The sequence below is a fragment of the Hevea brasiliensis genome, chromosome 2 (assembly GCF_030052815.1).
Source record: "Hevea brasiliensis isolate MT/VB/25A 57/8 chromosome 2, ASM3005281v1, whole genome shotgun sequence".
Taxonomy (NCBI): domain Eukaryota; kingdom Viridiplantae; phylum Streptophyta; class Magnoliopsida; order Malpighiales; family Euphorbiaceae; genus Hevea; species Hevea brasiliensis.
The window spans coordinates 1359164-1382952 of NC_079494.1; the positions used below are offsets into that span (position 1 = coordinate 1359164).

At 32.2% G+C, this 23789-nt stretch overlaps 2 protein-coding genes and 1 long non-coding RNA gene across 3 annotated transcripts; 1 reads left to right on the forward strand and 2 right to left on the reverse strand.

The window, feature by feature from the left end:
• Window positions 1–9275: 9275 nt before the first annotated feature.
• On the reverse strand, window positions 9276–11060 carry LOC110661006 (cytokinin riboside 5'-monophosphate phosphoribohydrolase LOG5). The gene is made up of 7 exons (XM_021819494.2): window positions 10837–11060; window positions 10618–10715; window positions 10441–10471; window positions 10185–10284; window positions 10012–10082; window positions 9768–9911; window positions 9276–9690 (listed from the first exon to the last, which is right to left on the reverse strand). The coding sequence occupies exons 1-7, from the start codon at window positions 10951–10953 to the stop codon at window positions 9592–9594; spliced, it is 660 nt and encodes a 219-aa protein (XP_021675186.1). The 5' UTR covers window positions 10954–11060; the 3' UTR covers window positions 9276–9591.
• A 7122-nt stretch (window positions 11061–18182) lies between these two features.
• On the forward strand, window positions 18183–18946 carry LOC110660957 (uncharacterized). The gene has a single exon (XM_058131487.1). It carries the CDS (start codon window positions 18432–18434, stop codon window positions 18873–18875), a length of 444 nt encoding a protein of 147 aa, XP_057987470.1. The 5' UTR covers window positions 18183–18431; the 3' UTR covers window positions 18876–18946.
• A 2409-nt stretch (window positions 18947–21355) lies between these two features.
• LOC110661007 (uncharacterized) lies at window positions 21356–23626 on the reverse strand. The gene is made up of 3 exons (XR_002496038.2): window positions 23481–23626; window positions 22616–22666; window positions 21356–21640 (listed from the first exon to the last, which is right to left on the reverse strand). It is a non-coding gene; the product is annotated as an uncharacterized LOC110661007 (long non-coding RNA).
• Window positions 23627–23789: the final 163 nt, after the last annotated feature.

The following is a 23789-nucleotide window of genomic DNA, read 5'->3' on the forward strand; positions in this document are numbered from 1 at the left end:
CATTGGGGGAGTGCAGACCAGCGGGACGCTATTTTTATTCGCGTCCAGAGTTCCTCCCGCTTCCTTTATTTCACCCTGCGCTCTCATTTATGCCCTCGGTCTCAAAACAACAGCGATCCAAATTTTTCCAAAACGCTCGTTCATTCCTCCATTGTCTCATTTTGGTGGAGCAGCTTTTTGTTCGGTTTGGAGCATCCTTATAGCCGGGTGGAGCAAGAAGGAGACAGGTGCAGTGGTAGACCGCAAAGAGAAAAAGAAGAAATTTGAAAAAAATTAATATTCAAGTGTGTATTTTGATTGTTTAAGAATTTTTAACATGCAATATATAAAATGTTTGAGTGTTAATATGTTTATTATTCTGGAAATAATGTTTTTTTTTTTTTTTTGTATGCATGCATGTTTGTATGTTTGTGAGAAACTTTTGGTGAGCAAGTTGATATTTTTGTATGCATGGCCTAAGAAATGGATTTTCGTGATATTTTTAGAATGTATTGTTTCATATAGCATAGGAAAAAATAGTTATTTACTATTAATATTTGTCCTTAAATTATGAAGTATTATCTTAAATTTATTGTTGTAAGGCTAAAAAAGTAGATATTTTTTTGTAATAATATTAAAATTATATATATATATAGTAATAGCATAATACTATTATAATGAGTAAAAGTTATTGCAAAAATATTACAAGAAATTAGATTTTTAGTGTATAATAGTAAAAAAGGTAAAGAAAAAATAATATAAATTTGTAGTATTCAGAAAATGTTAGGAAAGAGAAAATAAAAATTATAAATGTAAATTATGTTATAAAATAAATTTTATATTAAGTAATATAATTTTTGTATCACAAAATATAATAGTTTAATAAGTTGAATAGAAAATATTAGTTTAAAGTAAAATAATAGTTTAAGTTTTTAAAAATTAGTAAAAGCTATAGAAGAAAGGGAAAAATTAATAGAAAATTGAGTTCATAATATATTATAGTAAATGATGTAATAAAAATAAAATATAAATTTATATTATTAAAAAATGAAAAATTAGTAATATAAAAAATTGCCAAAAATAAGTAGCATTTTAATTAAAATGTAATTAATAAAAATAAAATATAAAATTATATTATTTAGATAATATTAAAGAAATAAAAAAATAGTAAGATAAAAAATTGCCGAAAATCAATTCTATAACAATTAAAATGTAATTATTAAAAAAAAATTAATATTATTAAAATATTATTAAAAAATTAAAACAATAGTAACATAAAAATTTGTCGAAAATCAATTGCATATTTAATTAATATGTAATTATTAGAAATAAAATATTAATTTATTTTATTAATTAAAATTAAAAAAGAGAAAAATTAGTAATGTAAAAAGTTGTTGAAAATAATTTCTTTATTAAGTAAAATATAACGATTCATACATGCTTATGATAATTCCAAATTATAATGTTAAATCGAACCAGATCGTAGTCTCAAACAGTTACTGTGATTCGTACCGATTCTTAGAATTATGAAGTGTAATTTTACTACGAACTACAACTTCATCCGGTTCGATTTATAATATTTTTTTTTTATTGCAACAAACAAGTTTGAATACTTATTATCAATCAGACCGTTTATGCTGATAGTTGTTGCGATTTTTATTTTATCAGAAAATGTCAATTCCAACTTTTGCTACTTTATATTGGGATGGAGAAATCATTATGGATGATGAAGGCTATGAATATTATGGGGGTTCATCAACCGTCATTACTATTGGTAAACGCATGGATTTTGGTACTTTAGGAATGAAAATTGTCCGTGGAATTAATCTTAAAGGTGGACATGAATTTATATCGAGAATATTATTCAGACAACCTATTGTAAAAAATGGCTCATTTAAATGGGACTGCATGGGTTTGGCAAATGATGACGATATGAATATTATGTTTAATTTCATTGATAAATTGGAGGTATGTCATCGATTGAATTATATATTGACATTTTTCGACCATCTGCAAATATTGTTGATGAAGCGGCCCCATCAAATACTTGTTACACTGAAGCACTTCAGTCTACGGATGATTTTGAATCCACTAGCAGTGATTATTGTCCCAATGATGATGAGGATGATGAGGATGAAGAGGATTCTGATGAAGAATGGATTGATAGTGATGACTGGGACATGAATAAGGATGTTTCTACCCCTTCTAGAAGACTTGAGGGAAGCTGCGACATACAGTTGGTGTGGAGCTTGCTTAGCCTTCCTTTATCGTGAGCTATGTCGTGTTGCTATTACTGAAACAAAGGAGATTTCAGGACCACTATTCATTTTGCAGATATGGGCTTGGGAGAGATTTAAAATAATCTCTCCATTAATAAGAGATCCATCAGCACCTCTTAATGTACCTCTAGGTGCTAGGTATATCATTAAATTTATATTTTTATCCATTAAGCAATGAATAAATTTCCTTTTATTGTATTACATTTTTAATTTTCTTATCAACTAACAGGTAGAGTAGAGCTCGACAAATCACTGAAGTAACAACCCATGTACTGCCACAAATTTGGTATAACCTTGACCGGATGCGACCTGAAGATGTAAGTCAAAATTTCATAAATCTTACATAAAATAATATGTTATATTTTTCCTTACATTTATAATCACTTCATGTTTTGCTAATATTCACTTACAGATCACATGAGAACCATATAGCGAGGAATTATTGGATGAGCTGTCAGACATGTGTATCCAAGGTCGTCCCATTTGGAAGATAGTGGTGTCATTAATTTGCTTTCATATTATTGAATGGCACCAACCTGACAGAGTGATGAGGTAGTTTGGTTTGGCCCAGCCTATTCCAGCACCACCGATGCAAACAGATGAGCTGCACGACATTACTCTCCGACTTAGTGAGAGTAATTGGGCACACCACCATGCAACATATATTAATTGTTGGAATAGGTGAGAACAATATATTGTTCAAGGGCAACAAATGGGACAACCACTCCACCATCATTCTGAATATATGGAGTGGTACCGTTGAGTTGCTAGACGTTCGATCTCAATAAGTGGAGCTGCTATTGGTTGTGTGGTAATGATTTACAGCATGTATTTTTTTCATTATTAAATACTTATAATAATAATTTTATCTTTTTTAACCTAAAATGTAACGTTATGTATGGATTTTTTATTTTTACAGGAGGACGCAATTGAGGATTGTTTGATAAAATTATAAAATCCATCAACACAAAACGTGGTAGAAGTTAAGCGTACATTAAGGAAAATGATGATTGCTCTAGAACAAGAAAGTCGGCTTTGCCAAATGTCACCTCCTCAGTCTGCACCTCAAGCAGCAACTTTTAATGATGAATTGGAAGAGGACCAACCCATCAACCAGCCTGGGCCCTCACGTAGAGCAGCACGACGTCGATCACGTCCTCCTTGACGTCGTCAACATCCAGTGCTTCAATCCTCTCCACCTGATGATGTTATGCCCCCACCTGTCGCATTTCACCCTTTCTGCATGGCATCAGCGCCTGGTCCTATTCCCTCAGCTCCTGCACCGTCTGATCCTAGTCCATCCACAGTATTCCAACCATATTCAGAAACTATCCCCACACATTACACTGGTTGGATGCCTACCCCATCAATACCTGGCCCATCAGCACCATGGATGTCATATCAATCTCATGTGCAAAGCAGAAGCACATTTGACTTCACTGAGAGTCAGCAGCCACAAACACCATTCGGCAGCTTATTTGCTCCATTTGGCAAACCATCTAGTATTAGGCCATCACAATATGCTTCGAGTCAATTTGGTGGATATAGTTCAGATCAATACTATGCACCATATCAGTCTGGTGCCTTAGGCCATATTCCATCTGGTGCAGGTCTATTTGGACACCATGAACAAGGTGCTATGCATTATACTGCAGGGGGGAAATCATTAGGATAACAACAAGGGCAACCTGGCCAACCCCAATATGCACAAGGTGATCCAGAAGAGTAGCAAGAAGGGGGACAACATCGAGTTCTTCGACCGAGACGACATATTCGAAGACCTGGTTGTGGCACATGACTGATTTAAATATTTATTTTCATTTGTATAATAATTATGAATACTTGTCTTAATTTATATCTTGCTTTAAACCAATTGCTCGTATGACATGCTAGTGAACATTTTTTATATTTTTTTTATAATTAATTTCAAAATAATAAAGTAGTTAAAACTAATAAAGTAATTAAATTTATTAATTGCTATGAAGAAAATATATTATCCATAATTATAATCAGAATCAAAATTAATATTTTTTATACTTTAATAACTTTTAACGTTTAAAACTAACATAATTTTAAATTTATCAATCTACTATGTTTTAAAAATTAAAAAAAAAGTCCCCATTAAGATGTATAAAATATACTATTTCAAATATTATACATTTATATTTTTAATCTATAAATTAAGAAATATTTTAATGACTAAAAAAATTTTTTACAAAAATATTAAATTTCTAATACGATGGTAATATTTGTAATTTTTTTAATATAAATATTTTTAAACCATACAATTATATTATATTTACAATGTATAAATAGAATTAATTTCACAAATATATAATATTAAATTAATGTTACTACTACTAAAAAATAAAACAAAATTTAAAAAAAAAATCAATGTATACAACTAAAATATGTAAATTTAATATATTTTATAAAATAAATTAAATAAATAAAATAAAATGATCTAAATATTATAAATTTAATATATTTTATAAAATAAATTAAATAAATAAAATATAAAAATTGTGGGTAGAGAAAATGGAGACGAAACGCTAATATTATTAGCGTTTTGATGTCACTTGGAACGCCAATCATATTAGTGTTTTGTTGTTGCATGGCGTGCATGTACAGAGGAAGGCGGTGAGAGCAGACGAAGGCGCTGGGACGCTACCATAAGTGGCGTTTTATTGCTGCATGGGACGGGGGACAGGCTAGTACGTGGGGACGCTAGTATAAGTAGCGCTTTGACGTAGAGACGCTATTTTGAATAGCATTTTGTAGTGGACGCTATTTTGAATAGCGTTTTTCTTTTGGGACGCTATTTTGAATAGCGTTTTTGTGTTCACTCACCCCATTAATATCTTAACCCATTTCAGCATTTTTTTTCCACATTACCCTTGTACGGTCATTTTCCTAATGAACAGCTTGTAGATTTATTTACAAAGGCACTTCCTTTAGCAAATTTTGAGTATTTAAGGAATATGTTAGGGGTTGTAAATTTCTGCATTATGGGGGAGTGTTAAAGTATGATGTAGAAATTGTTAAGTTTATTTTCTTTATTCAAGAGTCCAAGTATTATTGTTTTTACTTAGTCAAATTCAGCTTTCTAGTTGTTGCCATGTGTCCTAGTCCTCAAATGTTGGCATTCAGTTATCTTTTTTTTTATATATATATATTTAAGTATGAATTAGAGATTAATAAAGTAGTTTGTTCAACTCAATATTTCTAGTGCCTTCTATGAAAAGTTCACTTTATTTTTACCTCTATGTTTTTATTGTTACAGAAAGAAGCTTGTGAGAAACATATTCCCTTTGTTTTATCAAAACTTTGGTCTAAAAAATTTCTCTCTCTCTCTCAAGACTTCGTCTTCAAATTTTGATACTCCAAAGGGGGATGTTCACTTAGTTTTTCCTTTTGTGGGAATTTTATCAGGACAAGTATACCAATTTAAACAGTTACAAATAAAACTATAAATTAGCTAATTATTTTATTTATTGATTGAAAAAATGAATTATTAGACCATGTCAACTGAAGAAATCTTGATTATAGAGTTCACTATCAGTCAAATGTCAAAACATCTATACAATGCCTTGTAAAATCACAGTTCCATTATGTAATTACTCCTCCGAGATGCCCACTTTCTTGAAGGATCGAAGACGAATTCAACGGGAAGAATCAAGCTTTTCTTAGGCTTTATCTTCCTTCTCTTCAGCATCCATCTTTTCATAATTGAAGAATTGTATTACTCTTTTTGAATCACCAAATAGTCAGAGTTTGGAAAATGTTGCTATCATTTGAAAACCACAGGGAGAAGAGAGGAGAAAATCTTCAGACGAACAAAGGAAAAGGTTCCCCTTGTTCTAAGACTCCATTAAAGCAATTTAGCTGCTGTCAAGATTAATTCCACTTGTTCTCAAATAATGAACTATCATTGAGGTATAGGCAATTTTTGCAAGCAAATGAATTGTAATAAACTTATTGAACCATTATGAATCTAATTTTAATGATATATAAATGATTCTCAGCATGTCATAGTTGCGTGGGGGACATGGAAAGCAGCAGTAGCATGCATGCACTTATATATTCATTATCTGTGCTGCTCCCTGATCAGTGATCACTAGATAGACTCGCACGAAAGCCAACTCCAACTTTGAATAATGCGATTCTCTTGTCTTCTTCTTGCTTTTATATAAGGTGCATTATTATCTTGTTGCATGGTTGAGTTCAATGCCTTTAAACATGCAACAGGCCGAGGATGGATTAGAATTTGTTTTTAGGTGTTTGATTAAAACCAGAGTCTCCCTTCTCAACATTCTTAATCACTAGTCCTCGTCTTTGGTGGTAATCTCTGGTGGCAAATACAGGCAAAGGCATTCCCGTTAAATAGTGCTTTCATCCAGCCAAAATTGAGCCTTGGGTGATGGTCCAACAGCAGAGAATAGGCCGATTAAATCAGCCCCTTTAATGGGCTGTAGGAATTTGATATTAGGCTGAGATTAATAAAATCCTTACCTGGACTCGTGGACAGCCCATATTTTGATAATTGTGAGGGCAAGTGCCCCATGCTTGATCCGTCCTTGATCACCGATGGATAGAAATCAAGGACAAAAAAGAAAAAGAAAAGGGAGAAGAAGAAGAAGAGTTGGGCTAACAAAAATACTAGTTACGTAAATGAAATGGAATGAAAAGCTTACATGAAAGATTCCAAAGAAATGAGTTCAAATTACATGTGTGAAATCTAACTTGTTCCTGTCGGAATTATTAGCTCTCTTGTCCGTACGTTTTTCACTGGACAATGCACATTGAGAATGGGTCCACATGGTAGGCAATCAATACAGTCCATAATTAGCCAAACAATCGAGCCCTTTCGGTGAATCCCCACCAAGCAAACGGTTCGATGAGTCACGGTCGGTATTACTATTGGGCCTTTGTCTGGCAGTTCTGGTGGACCAGCATATACCATAACACAAAGCTGGGGTCCCATATCACACAATACAAACTCAGTAAAGAGGGCTAAGGGGGACCAATGGTCCAAATTCTTTAGGACTGATTTATTTCAAAACCTTGAATGTTATAAAGCATCAACTTGTTTAACGTCCGCTTAGCGCCACCCTAACCAAAATTCAAGGGACTATGACACGGATGGCTGACCCAACTGGCCACTGACCCTTACCCACTTGCCATTCCACCTGCACTTCTTCTTTCACCACTTGGAACTTTATCAATGGCTAGAATACTTCAGTTTTTTTTTTTTTTTTTTTTTTTTTTAACAAAACCCAAAATAATCTTTTATTATAAGCAGCTAAGAATAGGGTTTTCTTTTTTCCATTAAAGTTGCTTAATTTTTCCAGATGGGGACATTTTCTAGCTGGACTAGGGATTTTTTTTTTCATGTATGAGCTCCGGGTCTGGCCTATTGATAAAGGCAGGTGTGAGTACATTTATTGTGAACCGTCCATGATTGGCTGGATTGACACACCCTTGAAAGAGACATATGTAGATGCTCATTGTTTAGATTAGTCTTTATTGCAATTTTAACTCAATTTCATTTAATTCTAGGCAATGCAAGTAGGTCCTTTTGATTCTCTCCATATACTGTCCATATTCTCAGCTAGCTAAGTCCTTGTTTCTCAAATTTCCTTTCTGTAATATTCTTGTTTGAGAGATCAAGCCATGCATGTCTGTATAAATAAATGAATATTGAAATGTTGCTTTCCATGACAGATACCCATTATATTTAGTTCAAGGTCCATGGAATTACTGGAGGACAAATAGGGTGTCGTGGTACATTATGAGATCAGTGAAGCAAAGCCGCACCCAAAATTGTGGAAGCATAATTAATTACGTCATATATATATATATATATATATATATATATATATATATATAGAGGGCATGTGATGAAATGGACGGATAACCAATATGTTAGTTCAAGGAATTGGGAAGTCTTGGTCCATGGAATTACTGGAGGATAAAAAGGGTGTCGTGGTACATTATGAGATCAGTGGATGGCTGGACGCAGCCCATCCGGATAAGAAGCAAAGCCGCACCCAAAAATGTGGAAACATAATTAATTACGTCATATGTAGGGACCTCATAATATCCCTACTCCATGGGAAAGTCTGCATGACCCCATTGTGTCGTGCGATCAAACCTATGTTACTTTGATTCTTCTTTACCATTGACATGACAAGCTTAAATCCAATCATCACTTTAATTCAGGAAGTAAAAAATACTTTATATATAAAATATATTTTTCATAAAACTTATTTTTTATTATTTAATTATAATATTAAATAAATTATGTGAACTCAACATGTACGTCAAAATTCCACGCGTTATTAACATAAAGATATCAAAAGCCTAGGAGGGCGTACTCAAACATATTCGGTAGATGAAAAATTCTATGCACTAAAAAATTCCATTAATGGAGTCGATGAGATTACGAGGATGAAACAAAAAGAAGAGCAATGACCGTACACTGAACTAAACCAAAGGAAAGGCATGAAGATCGAAGAAGGAAGAGAGAGTCAAGAGAAGAGACCACGAGGCTTTTGGAGATTTGTTAAACTGCCCTGGTTTGTCAGCTATTGGTATAGGCTATAGGCTATAGGCCAGTCATCAACTCCTGTCAGCTACAGCCTTCTGCCTCTTCAATCAAGCTAGCACGAAATGTTCTGTGCAAATTCTTAGTTTAGAGCCAATTATTACAAATATAAAATACATAATCAAATTTATTTATTTTATATGTCGAAATACTCGTATTGTGTGCCAATGTGTGTATCAGAAAAGTAAAACAAGATAATTGAGGAATGATAATATGTAGGTTCTCTTCCTACTTCTTACGCAAGGGATGATCATGATCATGTGTTTGATGGGTTCACTGCCCTTGATGGGTCACATATGGTAGCAAGCTTACAATAATACCAAACAAATGACCTAAAGGGTGGGGGAGAGGCAGAGATAATTAGAGAGCATACAACAGTACAGCAGAGCAGTAAGAACAGGCATGCAAGAGGGAATAAAAGCTGCTATTTTTGTTTTTCCTACTTGTTTTCTTCTTTGGCTTTCTTTACACAAATAATATAATTCATCAGAAAGAAAATAACATTTTGCCATTTTCCTTCCATACATAAAATAAAAGCTAAACAGTCACCTACCAATTTTCATTAGGTTTTTTTTTTCCCAAATCAGATTAATTCCCCCTTTTCCTTTCTACACCAATACACAAAATTGAAAAGGAGAGAAACCCTAGATTCGTACATCTTTTTCCAGAAAATCCTAGAAAATAAAGAAGATAGAAAATGAAGACCTTGTTATTTATGGTCCCTAATCAACGAGCAACTTCAGTCTGCAAAGATGCATTGAGCTCCAGTTGCTCAGCCTCCCACTTAGCCTGAGCAACAACTCCATCATGCAGAGGCACGTAGTCCTGCTCAAAAAAAAATATTATATATTTTTTTTTCTGAAAAAAAGGGACCAATAGAATGTGTTTAGAGCAGAACCCACCTCGAGTTTCTGAACTAGCTCTTTGACATTTGGGGCAGAGACAATAATGCTACGTTGAGAAGGCTTGATGAAGCCATCGTCCACAGCCTTATCTATGAAGGTGAGCAGGAGGTTGTAGTAGCCGTCCACATTAAGCAAGCCCACCTGTTTTTATTTATATATATCATGAACAGAGAGTTGACATGAAAAAAACCTGATTTTAAACTTTATCTAATCCAAGGTTAGAGACATGATGTTGCCTTACAGGCTTGTCGTGGATGCCAAGCTGGGCCCATGTAATGACTTCCAATAATTCCTCCAAAGTTCCATATCCACCTAGTTATTATAATATACACACATAAGCATCAGATAAATTACATTACATTCTTAATTATACGAGAGAGAGAGAGAGAGAGAGAGAGAGAGAGAGAGAGAGACCTGGTAAGGCAATAAAACAGTCAGAATGGCGGGCCATCTCAGCTTTCCTTTGATGCATGTCGGCTACTGGTCTGACCTCTCCGACTGTTTCTCCAGTTATCTGCTTTATAATAAAAGCAAAGCATTACGTACATCTAATTTATTAACCCATAAAAAGAAAGAACCCATACACTTTGATAATTCTATTTTTGGATAATATATATCCTTAGCTCAAGAATTCCAGTACCCAGATGAAATTTTCTGTTAATTTACATACCTCTTTGCTCATCAGAGTTTTGGGGATGATTCTAATACAAAAAAGAGAGAAACAAAAGTAGGGGGAAAATCAATTACTTCTGCAGATGTTCAAATAAAATATACCAAATTTGAGCAAGAAACTAATCAATCTGCTGGACGAGAAAACTTGCTTCTTTTTTTTTTTTTGTATACTTACCCCAGTACATGTCCTCCACCACGATGGACCTCCTGAGACACTAAGCCCATCAACCCAACACTTCCTCCTCCATAGACGAGATCTAATCTCCTTGACACCTTCAGAAAGAAATTATAGTATTAGTTTTGAGCTAAACGAAAAAAGAAAAACTTAGCTTAAGTTTCTGATTCTTAAAAAAATCTAACAACTGATCAAGGCATGACTCAGAAGAAAACGTACCAGTTCTTGTCCCAGTTCAAGAGCAGCCTCCCTGTAACAATCTCTCTTGCCAGTACTGCTTCCACAAAAGACACAGACTCTTTTGAACCTTGACTTCACTGCTCTTTTCTCCTCCATGTGGCTGTATCGCTCCTTGCTCGTGGTAGCTGCTTTTGCTCTTTTATATTTGAAAAACCGGAATTTTTTTTTAATTTATTTTTCACCCAAATAAGGAACCAATACCAAAATATGCAGGAGGCGCAATTTTCCTATATATAGAAGAAGGAGATCCCCAAATAAAAAGTAGGATAATTTTGTCACCCGTGGAGTCCTGTTGCGCCACGTGGACTCATAACCCAAGAGTATTGCTTTCCAAAATTCGCCGACACGATACGCGTTCCTCATCGGTGCTGGTCGAGTGCTTTCCGGATCAGCCCCTATGTTCTCCTATAATCCTCTAATTTCTGTCCACGTCTACCCTTTTCTGCCAGCTCAGCGACTCCACAGTATAGAATATAAAAACTAGGGTAAAAAACTTTAAAAAATTTTCTAATGTAACTAATTGAGCAATTATACAGTGAAATGATTTACATATATATTTAAAAATTTATAATTATTTTATGTTTTTAAAAAAAATAATATTTATATTAATAAATTATCATTTTATATTAAATATTGACATAAGATAATCATTTTATTATGTAATTTTATTTTATTATTATAATCCCAACTTAACGTGATATTGTTTAATCTTAACAATTCAGAGTCACACTTGAATTTTTTTATGTTTTTTTACCAATAATTACGTACATATGTAATTATGTACATAGTGAATGACCCAATAATTTAAGTTTTCCTAACTTATGTTACCATATTTTTATGTATTTATTTTAAATAGAAAAAATATGTTGGTTTTGTTTAAAATTGAGATTGAAAAATTAAAATGTGTTTTTAAAAATTATTACGTTAAATAGTGTTTAATGATTTTGATATTTTTAAGATTAAAATATATTAAATTTAATTTTAAGTTATTATTTAATATATTAAAAAATAATTTTTATATTAAAGAATTTCATAATTATAACTTTAACTCACTGACATCATATATTTTTAAAATTATAAAATTTTGAATTTAATAATAATAATAATAATAATAATAATAATAATAATGGGACAGTTGCTGTTGGGACTCTGCTCTTTCAATGACGCTATTCAGCAATAGTAGCCAAATTTAACAACTGAAAACTTACTTAGCTTAGTGCAAAGAACATGAAAATCTGTACACAACTGGGCGTTTAGGACAAGGTCAACACTTTTCAGCTGATCAATTAAAAATAGAGTAATTAAATGGGCAGCAAATGGACAGTACAACAGCAGCCTAATAAATCTATTATTGCCTTTCCCACCACAAACACTGTGCTCATCACTTGCTGGAGGCCGGAGCTAAGCTAAAACCACCAGCAGCAACTGCAACTGCAGGCCATGAAAACCACATCCTCATAGCTATAATTAATTAATCATTAATTATTATATAAAACCATTTTTTAATAATATTTAAAATAATAATTTTTTTATAAAGCGTTTTTATAAAGCAGAATCGCAATGCAAACAAAGTGTTAATACAATAACGATGGTAAAATGAATTATGAAAAGGGTGTAGGGGTGCTGTCCCTCCCGCGAGGGAGAGCCAACTGGATGTTTAAGAGTGGGGGCCACCTAAAGAAAGAAGATGGCCGCCACTAGGGTTGCTTGAGGTTGGTGGGATAAGGAAATTTTTTGATGTTAGCTTCTCAATGCACGTGATAGTCCTCTTTCGCTGTGGCCTCTGTACCCACATCACACGTGCAAGGGATAAGGCACTTCATCATATATCTGCATGGACCTGGCCTTCTTCAAGTTGCGACACGCAATACCAATTAAATAAACAAATAAAACCACAAACATAAGCTCAATTTTGTATTTTCCTTAGCAAATTCTTAATTTTAAATCCTTTGAAAATTAGGTCTTAGCTAGTTTTTGACCAAATTTAGATAGAAATTGAGAGATTATAAAATTATATAATATTTATTAATTTTAATTTCTATAAAATGAATTAATGATATATCAGCATTAATTATTAAGCACCATTTTTTCAAATGACAAGGACAGAAGGAGAATATATTTATATAAATTCGAACTCTTTCATTAATCGTGGCCCTGTCAAGAAAGTTCATAGGAAAAAATTTTCAATGAAATTGTCAGCAGTCGGTCCAAAACTATACATTCTGAATGCCTTTGAAATGACACTTCTACCTAACATGTCTAATCTCCACCCAAAAGATATAAGATTTATTTGATATTATTAACCAATCCGTTACATGTAGATAATAATATTTTTTAAGCATATATTTAAAATTAAATTCCATATTTTTAGATATAAAATCGTTAAATAAATAAATAATTCTTTAATATATTTTAAATAATTTTTTTTAGGAAATACATTTTAAATTTCAATTTAAATTTGAAATGGGGTCTCAAATATTTATTAATTAAATTTGTTCCGTAAATAGAAGTCAATTTCTCTATAAAGATCTTGATACTATAGTCCTTCAATATCAGCTATGCTGACAATCGTCTTAATTTTTTTTTTCTGTGAGGCCTATTTCGCACGAATTAGCATATTAAAAGTTAATTTTGATTTCTAAGAGATTATTACAAGTTGGAAGAGAAATCTATCCTTTTTTTTTTTTGAATTAAAAAGGTAATTAATTTTATGGAGGAACACCAATTTCTTTGGAGCTACCTTTTTTTTAAAAGTTGGTAGCTTGTTATATGTACGTATGATGACACACATCCAGTCCTCAACACTAGCTAGCTATATTCCACAATCTACAAGTCAAAACCTTGCACCCTAGACAACAACACACTTAAAATAAAAAGAAGAAACTAGAAATATAATTAATCAATTTCCATTCATTTTGTTCTTCAATTCAACCACTCCTTTCATGAATAAGTAAAGCAAAAAAAAAAAAAATCAGTCTTCCATGAAAGTTCCTATGGAAAGAGTCTTTACCTAAGACACGCAATTGCCAATTGTCATTGATTCAAAGTGGACTTTCATTGGACAGCAAGAACACAAGTAATTAATAATAACATGATGACTTGTTGTGAGGTAGAAAAAGAGTTCGTCGTCTATTATTTTTTGTGTGGTGATTTGATATGTCGAATGGCTCATAAAAGTTGGCGAAATTTTCAGCATCAGGTGGAGATGATGAGGTGGGCATGTCAAGCATTAGTCTGCACATTAAGGATAGAAGAATTTAAAAGGCAAAAAATGAAGGACACATTCATTGGTTGAGGGAGGAAGTTTTTACGTGTACAACTTGTGCAGGATTAATTCTTAGTTGAAAATAAAATAACAGAAAAGAAAAGAAAATGACCCTTATTAGCCAGCTTGAAGCTTCAACTTAGGTTGATGATCACTATACCGTTACATCGATTCTCAAGGGTAGAAAGATTTGAACGTGTGGTAGGTGTCTCTTATCTAAGTGGGTGTATGTGGGGGTGGCTTCCTATAATGATGGCCCAAAAATGACAAATCATCCACAATTTGATGCATAAAGTAGGTTCAGTTGACCATCTCTACTTGCCAAGGTCTACGGTAGGCGCCTAATATTTTCGCTCTTTCAAATCGCGTGTAATTGACTTGTTTGACATTATTAAAAAAAAAATTAAGTATATATATTAAAATATTAATTAAAAATATTTAAAATTATATTTTAATTATAAAATATTAAAAATATTTAAATAATATATTAGTTGAACATTGAATATAAAAATCTTAAATATAAATAAATTTGATCGTTTGAAATTAAGAAGTTTAGATGAACGGCACGTGTCTTACTTTGGAAAGCAGCCATCACCATCATCGCACAAGTCGCAAAATTTCAAAGGGCAGCAATGACAGTGAATGCTTGGTGCATTTATTGGTGGGGTACTAAAAGTAGAATTCTGTATTATAATTAATTAATATTACGATTAATTAGTATATATAAAATATAATAAAATTCACAAATTAATTTTTAATTTATTTTTAATAATAATTTAATTTCAAAATTTAGATTTCATTAATAAGTTAATTTTTATTAGTTATCTACTTTTAATTTTAAAAAAATTAATTATTAATATTTTATTAATAAAACGGTATGTACATACAAATTTTACATTTAGTTAATTATGTATTTTATATTTAAATAATTTTATTTATAATCACTGTTTCATTTAAATTCTTAAATTTTTTATATTATGGTCTATAATTTTATAAAAAAAATTATTTACAGTAATATTTTTTTTAATAAATAAATGATTACAAAAATATTTTAACATGATTTTTTTAAAAAAATATAAAAAGCTTATTTTTATATGATTTAATATAATTTATTTTTTAATTTATTAATAAGGTTTAAATTATAATTTATAAATATTCTCAAATATTACATTTTAAATTAAGCCTATTAATTATTATCTATTAAATATTTTATAAGAATATATAATTATTTTAAAAAATAAATAAAACTAAATTTTATTTCACGAAATTGTTTTAAAGAAATTCGTATATAAAAAAAAAGACTAATTTATTAATGAAATTTGAAATTAAAGACTAAATTATTACAAAAAAATAAATTAAAAATTAATGTATGAATTTTACCATCCTTCAACAGTCAACAATTAACAAGCGGCAGTAAGCCATCTTCATTTGATAGGTTTCTTTTTCTCTACTAGTCGTAAGACCTTTTCTTGTATCTTTTGTCTCTTTGGGGCCAAGAATTTCAAACCCATGGAGCTCTATATGTTGAATTTGGCATATATATATATATATATATATATATAAAGGATTATAATAATTCATTATTAATCAAATCACAAATAAATATTTCTGCCTTTGGGTTGCAACTACTGTGCCTGTTAGTTCTTTTTATTTCTGGGTTCGCATTGAATGCCAACAGGCTAAATTACAAATTTGACTATAATATTGAATAATTTGAAAGGACATACATAATTAATATGTTTCCACTGTTCCCAGTTGACTTTGTTGGACAATTAAATGGTGGAGATAATATTGGAGAATGAAGAGTGTTAACTGTATTAATACCATTTATATACTTTTAAATAGAAAAAAAATATATTGTTTTAAATTCTATGTTTTTTAATAATAAAATATTAAAATACTAATTTTAATGTTAAATAATTTTTGTTTGTTATGTTTTTAATTTTGTTAAAGTTTATTTTAATTAAAATTAATAAATAATTTTTTAATATTTAAAACTAAAAAGTAAATAAACCTTTTCATTTTTAATCGGAGGCTAAATCATTTTAAAATTAACTTTTGAATTAAATAAAAATAAAAATTTATAATTAAAATTAAATAAACTCAATTTTTAGAAAAAAAATATTGTTTTAAATTCTATGTTTTTAATAATAAATTATTAAAATACTAATTTTAATGTTAAATCATTTTTGTTTATTTTGTTTTTAACTTTGTTAAAGTTTATTTTAATTAAAAATAATAAATAATTTTTTAATATTTAAAATTAAAAAATAATATTTTATTAGATGAATACTTATTTGACATTAATTAGAAAATTCAGTTTTTATTTAACCTAAAATTTAATTTTAAAGCTTATTTAGTCTTTTTTTTTCAATTTATTATAAATATTTATGTTGTAATCTTTTTAAAGGTAAAATTAATTTTTAATTCTATTTATAATATTGAACTACAAGATTCAAAATGCAATGTGATTATCGCAACATTACTAGCGAATTTCACACTATTATCACAACCCTTATTAGGATCAAACCGGATTCTTTTCATGAACCGTATGGTCATTATTGGCTTATGAGATAACGTTGAACAGCACGCAGAAAAGCCCTCTAGCTAATTTAGCCTACATACCTATGTCTTCAAGGGAATCAGCATTATTGCTCTCTCCACTTGCTCAACCTTCATCACAATCTTGTTCAACCTCTCACTCTTCAAATTTATGGTTTAAAAATCACGTAATAGGTCATTGTTGCCGGCGTTATGCTCGTCGTCAGTATTCTAGCTAGCCTGCAAGCTCATTTGGCATATGTTAATAATGTGTCGCCACCTTTTGTTCCCTCCTTTGAATCTCCATCTTTGTAGTAGTCCTCTGAGCAAGGTGATCAATTTATGCACTGATTTCCTGGAACTGGCACCTCCCATCATATCACACTGAATTTAGCTAGTCCAAGTGTTGCAACCACAACACAGGTGATGGTTATCTTCGAGTGAGCAATGGACAAGGTAATGATCATAGTTTTATTCTGAATGATAAGGAAATTTTTACTTAGATCTGCTCCTACCATACATCTTAATTATATGTTTGTCCATGATAATCTAGACCCTTTTCACTATGAATGTAAGACACAATCACGTAGAACTTATATATTTAATAAGTGAGTTTCACTCTATATCTTATATCTTGGTTTATGATAATTTGCTATTGATAATTCTGGTCTTCCTATCTTATTAATTGTAAAGAATAAGATACTTGGTTTTTTGTCTCAGGCATGCTCCAATTAGGATCTTACATTCCCTTTTATTTATAAAAGGAAATTTTTATTAAAATAATAAAACAGAGAAAAACTTAACATGAACGATATGCTAAGTGAAAAAATCTGGTGCTAAAAATACATAAAACTGAAAAACTAAAATAGCAAACCAAGAGATCTTACATTCCCATTATATCACAATTCTAATTATCCAGGAACCTTCACAGGAATTTCTTGGATGTTCCTTACTAGAATCGTAGATCATAATACTCTCAGATCTCTTCTTGTGTCCAGAGAAAACAGAAGCATCTCCAGTTGTAAACCATCCTAACTTGTGAAGAAAAACAAATAGCTATTTATTTTTCTACAAGCTTCTATTTCCTAATATTTCTGTCTGGTCTGTAACATTATTAATCACAAGCAGCTGGCACCTCCACTGCTCGTGCATGCATTCTTTACAATATCAGTCTAAATCGTCAACACGTTTATCTCAAGTTGTTAACAACTTCATGTCTCTATCTCTCTTCCTCATATGGAAGCTTCGTCGGGACATGCCTATCTAATTTGGTCCCATTGCTAGTTGTTAGAAGTGACCATAGTCCGTACAAGAAAAGCATACTTCATTAGTATTTTTTTTTTCTCCTTCCTAAAGGTATGAGGTCTAAATCAGGACAAGCTGTCTCATAGTTTTCTATAAAATCCACGAGCTAGTCATTGGCTCATAGCCTGTATTGCCTACGTTCCCTAGCCCTTTTATCTCATCGGAACTTATCCTTTCACATATTCTTCTACAGAATTCTTCAACCCCCAAAAGAATGTCATTCCCTAAATTAAATGCTCTCAGAGACCTGCACAACTCTGCTAATGATCTCCTCCACTCGCCAGAAATTCAACAAGTTCTTGCCCACCAAAAGCAAGAGATGTGGTTCATCAAGTCTCTGAGGCATCTCTTACAATGCTGGACGTCTGTAGCGTCTCTAAAGATGTTCTTTTGTTCGTCAATGAACATCTTCTAGACCTACAATTCACTTTACCTGGGAAAATTTTTAACCAGCCAAATATTAATGCCAAGATATATAGCTGCTTATAATCACTATAGAAAGAAGCTAAATAAAGAGACATTGAAATGCCTTGGGTCACTGAAGGGAATGAAGAACAAATCAGTTGTAACTTCAGATATCTCAACCATAGATCACAAACTTACTGTTGTTGTGGAAGTATTAAGAGAAGTGCGAGTGATCACCATCACCATTGTTGAGTCTTTATTGTCTCTTGTTTCCATACCATGGCTGGATCAGAAATCCACCAAAGGGTCTTTCAGATCAAATTTCTTTAGCTCAGGTGGGCAGATCATGTATGAAATTTGTGACGAAACCGCGCTTCAAAGTGCAAATAAGAGACTGGAGGCAGTGGAGATTGCGATTGAAGATCTTGAAGCGGAACTAGAGTGCATCTTTAGACGTTTGATCCAGACTAGGGTTTCGCTTCCTAATACACTTACCAATTAGGATACAAAATGCCTATGTTTCATTGCAACCCATTATTTTAAGGATTGCTTTGCCATGGGTGATCACTTACTGCCCCCCTAAAAATTTAATTAAGTTTGACGTAACCTTTCATTAAACCTATTAATTTATATCTTGTTTAACCTAATTTATTGTATTTATTCTTTCTAATAAAATATCAAAGTTCCATTTATGTTTATTAATTCTTGAAGTATTGTCTTATTCAAATCCATTAGATTGCACATAATTCTTGTATATATCCATGTTTTTATCTCTTTATTGATAATATAAAAAGTTAATATTTAATTCTATATGATATCAGAGTTTCAATCAGCAACTTTACTCCCAATTCCTCCAATCTGATACACAAATTATTATGGCTACCTCAACACCTTCTACTCTAAGTTGACAATTAGAAATTATCTAGCATGGAAAATCCAGTTTTTTTAACTGGTAAATTGCCAAAAACATTGATTCACTATATTGACATCACAAGGTTTAGTAGTTATATAGTGAAACAATTATTCCATATAGGATATGAAATGGTAACCCAATGAATGGACATATATATGTATGAGTCAGTCTCTACATATATCTCGCTAGATCCCAAAAATTTATAACCACTTTACAGTTTTTTTTAAATAGTAGCTAAATTTGTGTAATTGTATAACTAATATATGGTTGTCATTCTATGTCAAATGCTGACATAGAATAACTGTCTTATTATATAATTTCTCCTAGGTTTGATTTTAAAAAAAAAAAACAAGTATGAGTAATAATCATTGATTCGCATCTGTTATGGATAAGCAATGTAAAATCATTTTAATATTTTTTTATAAGTAAATTTTATTGATATTATAAATTTAGAAAAAATTTACCATACGTCATTCGACTAATCCCGATCATTAGATCCTCTAATACCATTTCTCATTTTTAAAACTTTATGTTGATTATTAGAATCAATTTAAAGGACAATATTATAAAACACTTAATTTTATACGATAAAATTATATAATTATTCATATTCATCCTCAAAAATAGCAGATAAACTTATCCCCAAATCATATCTGATGAATTATTATATGGGCTTAAGTTTCAAAAAGAAAACAAACATCTAATTAATTAACTCATTGCAAGGCTATTTTGTTTATCCTTGTTTTCATTCTTGTCTCTTGTTTCATAAGAATGGTTTTCCAGGTCGAGTTGGACAAGGAAGCTTCCAGTCAACCTCATGATCACATGTCGTCCTAGCTCTTGTAAAATTTATCCACAGCTGGATACCTCTCGACAAGATTCTTGTCCAGGTGTTTACTCAAAACTAATTTCTTCAAATGAGCCCTTGGCCACCCCTTATTGCGATATTGTCCAACAGTTGCCCTAAGCATCCAACCAAGTGAGCTCATTGGATTCCCGACAATCATAAGAAAACCCTAATCCTAACGCAGCTCTAGTCAAAACCAGAATAGGTTTGAGAACAAAAGGAAACTAAAGGCTATCCCTATGTCTGCTTTATACTAGTTAACATAGACATGCCAACTTATCAACCTTTTAGACTATAATATAATTAACTTATCAATCTTTTAGACTATAATATAATTATGTGCCAAATCACATAATCTAATGCTTGATTACCTCTGATTTCTGTCTCTTTCTGTAATCTATTGAACAAAATGCAAACAGCATGAATCATATATAATTAATTTTAAACAAATATTAACACTATGTCTCCTTCCCAAGAAGATGCTGATTGTCGGGTTTCGTTGTTGGTTGAGTATAAAAATTAGAATGCTGAGTTGGTATGCCATTTCAATTGCCCCTTCGTAAGTCAACAATCTGCCTTTCTTATTCGTCCAAGCTTGACGTTGTGGAAACCTAAATTCAGACCCAGCGGGTGCACCCAACCCAAGCAAGATAGGCCACCTCTATTTTATTTCTCCAGGCCTTGGGGTCCAGCTCCAGCGGTTGCTTTCTTAACCGACTAAAGCCCAAGCCCAGCGTGCTCCTGTCCCATTTTGAGTACTGTGGGTTCATTAGCATATACTCATTTACCACTATTCAAGAGTTTTTTCCTCTTCCTTTGAACCTCAAACTCGATTTCTCACTACCATGAAGACAGTTTTAATCCCATCTGAACTCACAGCTCTGGAACTAAACTAAAAATTACTCTCAACTCTAAAAACTATCTAGCACCACTGAACTAAACTAATGAGCTAAAAAACCCATTAGTCGCAACATGCCCTTAGGCACAGTGAAACGAGTTGCCACATGATTTCGTTAGTTTGCAATTTTAGCTTCAATTTAGATTGGCGTTAGTTGAATTATATACCAATACAAGAAGTCTAGAAATTGGCTACAACGGTAAAATTTTCTTTTTCTCATCGCTATCTGTTCATGTGAATATTGAATCCAACCAGCTATCCCTGAAAAGTCTTAATAAGCAATGATTAATGCCAAAGTGAAATTATTCCAAGAATGATGCCAAATACAAGAACAAAATACCAATTTGTATAATTTGAGCTCCACAATAATTTCCACACAAAATCACGAGTGCAAGAGTGAAGGCAAGTACACAATTGAAGTCAAAAATCCATGCTGAGAATCTAACACATTCAAATGGAGTTGGGTTCGTCTTATTACATCCATGACAATGTCTTGCAGACAAGCACTTTATTGGATAGAAGAAACTAATCTGTCCAGAGAACATGCAGTACCTACGGCCAACCAGCAAAAACACTTATGCTTTTCTGTTTCGCTCTTCAATGCGGTGTCTGTAATCACAAAAATAAAGGTATTATAACTCCATTTTGTTTTACATTCAAATAATCACAGAAATAAAATGCTGAAACAATAATCTGAGCTGGTGATGCTGGAACATCCGTGCCTAAACTCATAGCTGAGCAATGTCACACACCAAAAATAAGGCCATGAAAAAGCATAACTGCTGGGTGCTGGCCAACAAACAAATCCAGCCCCAGACTTTCTAATGCAAACCCTAATATTTCATCCTCACTGATTTTCTCTGTTGCAAATCTTATTCCTTTTTGTTTTTTTTTTTTTTTCAATTTTCTCATGAAGGGATAGTACATGCCCAACAATTGGCTTGAAAAAGAAAAAAAAAAACAAAATAGCACAGCAACTATCCACCAAAATTTTCTGAAATAGCTAAGACATGACAACTCTGGTGCTGAAATTTGAAAGGATAGAGTGTCAGTTGATTTCCAAAAGAAGAGGAAAGAGGGGAAAAATAATTTGAAAGGATAAACTGACTTCTACACCATTAAGCCTTCAATATCATTAAATAGCTTAGGCCTGAACAGAATAAGATATCAGGACACTAGCAATATTTTAAAAAGTCTCCTACAATCAACATCATAGAAACACTAATCCTCATTATATAAAGCATATTTAAGGGCGCTTAAATAACCTCACTCAACCCTCAAGAAATGGAGCATTTTCCCATCAATATCTTAGTTTCTCAAACAAGCTTTGGAAGACAGCCTTCTACAATGGAAATGAACCCAAATACAAACACAAAATAATATTTAGGCTTCAGGCTTACAAGTTTACCTATCATCATCATTGATATGTATGAGCTGAAATATATACAGCACACAAATGTGATTGGAAAGACCTAACTTGTTCATCTAACCTCATTCTGTACCTACACCAACTTACATCCATAAAAGAAAAGGTAGCTACGGTACTGCATTATGTCATTATCTGATAATAGCCAAAAAAGGTACCTAGTGTCCATGTCCATGGTCATCATGGCCTTCCCAAGGATGCCTCCAGCCCTAGAAGACAGAGCACAAACGTGAATTTTTGTGTAGAAAGCAAATCAATTATTATTAGTCTCAACTATAGAATCAACTCTGACCAATACTACGGGACCATCTTGCTTAGCTCTGTATAGGACCCAAAACCTAAAACAAAAAATTAAGATAAACTTCATTAAGTCCATTGGCAATATAAGAAACTATGCATATTACCTTGCTGGGAACACTAAAATGTTTGGTAAGTTAAATGAAGAACAGAGTGCATAGTTATGAGGATAAAGTTAATATGCCTAGAGGCCATTCAAAATGCAATTTCAATTTTAACACTTACACTTAGGACCGCACACCTTCTGGGTAGGTTGTTCAAAAATTCTTTTCTTGGATTTAATAGAGCTATAATCACTGGTTTAATCACGAAAAACTTTCAAAAACAATCTTCAATAAAACTCCCAGTTTACTCAGATGAATAGGTGAAATCTTAGAAATGAAGCTCTACCTCTACCAATTAATTTCACTACAGAACAAGACATTTCAATCTCTACATTTTCTTTTCTCGATAAGGGAAAAGCCCACATTTTCCAACAGCAACAACTAGAAGATTAACCCGGGCACTACTACAAATTGCTATTTAGAGTGTTTAAAATTGTTTCTCGTCTTTGTGCACCTGATATAGAAGTGTAGTGATTGAGATAATTAATTTAACAAAATAGTTCATACTAAACTCAACAAAATAAAGCAAGCAGATCAGGAACCAATACATAGCACTCAAATGGTAGATAATGCAGAATGATGAATAATTAGGGTTAGAGAGAGATGATGGGTAAGAACTCACCACATGAGGGCACACAAGCCCTTTCCGGTAACCGTATGCCACCTCTTTGGCTGATGCAAAGTTAAGCTCTTGTAAGTGTAGCTCTCTCCATGCCCTCCTGCCATCTATCTCCCTGCGTGAAGTCCCAATTCTGAATTGATCGATCGGCTTATGAGGTAACGGTAAGCCGTAAGCCGAGCTCTTGTTTGATGGACTAATTCCTTTCGGAGCCACACTCGATAGGTTGATCCGATAGTTATTAAAAATTTCAAGCTCGGCCCAGTTAGACAGAGCCTCATGCGGTAATACAAGGATTGAAAGTAGGATTCT

Bases quoted from the DNA above. Each gene is read 5' to 3' on its own strand.
- LOC110660957 (XM_058131487.1), top strand. From the start codon at position 18,432: ATGCCAAGATATATAGCTGCTTATAATCACTATAGAAAGAAGCTAAAT.
- LOC110661006 (XM_021819494.2), bottom strand. From the start codon at position 10,953: ATGGAGGAGAAAAGAGCAGTGAAGTCAAGGTTCAAAAGAGTCTGTGTC. The intron at 10,083-10,184 runs GTCTCTCTCTCT...TATAATAACTAG, and splicing joins CTGTTTTATTGCCTTACCAG to GTGGATATGGAACTTTGGAG. The intron at 9,912-10,011 runs GTAAGGCAACAT...AAATAAAAACAG, and splicing joins TTGGCATCCACGACAAGCCT to GTGGGCTTGCTTAATGTGGA.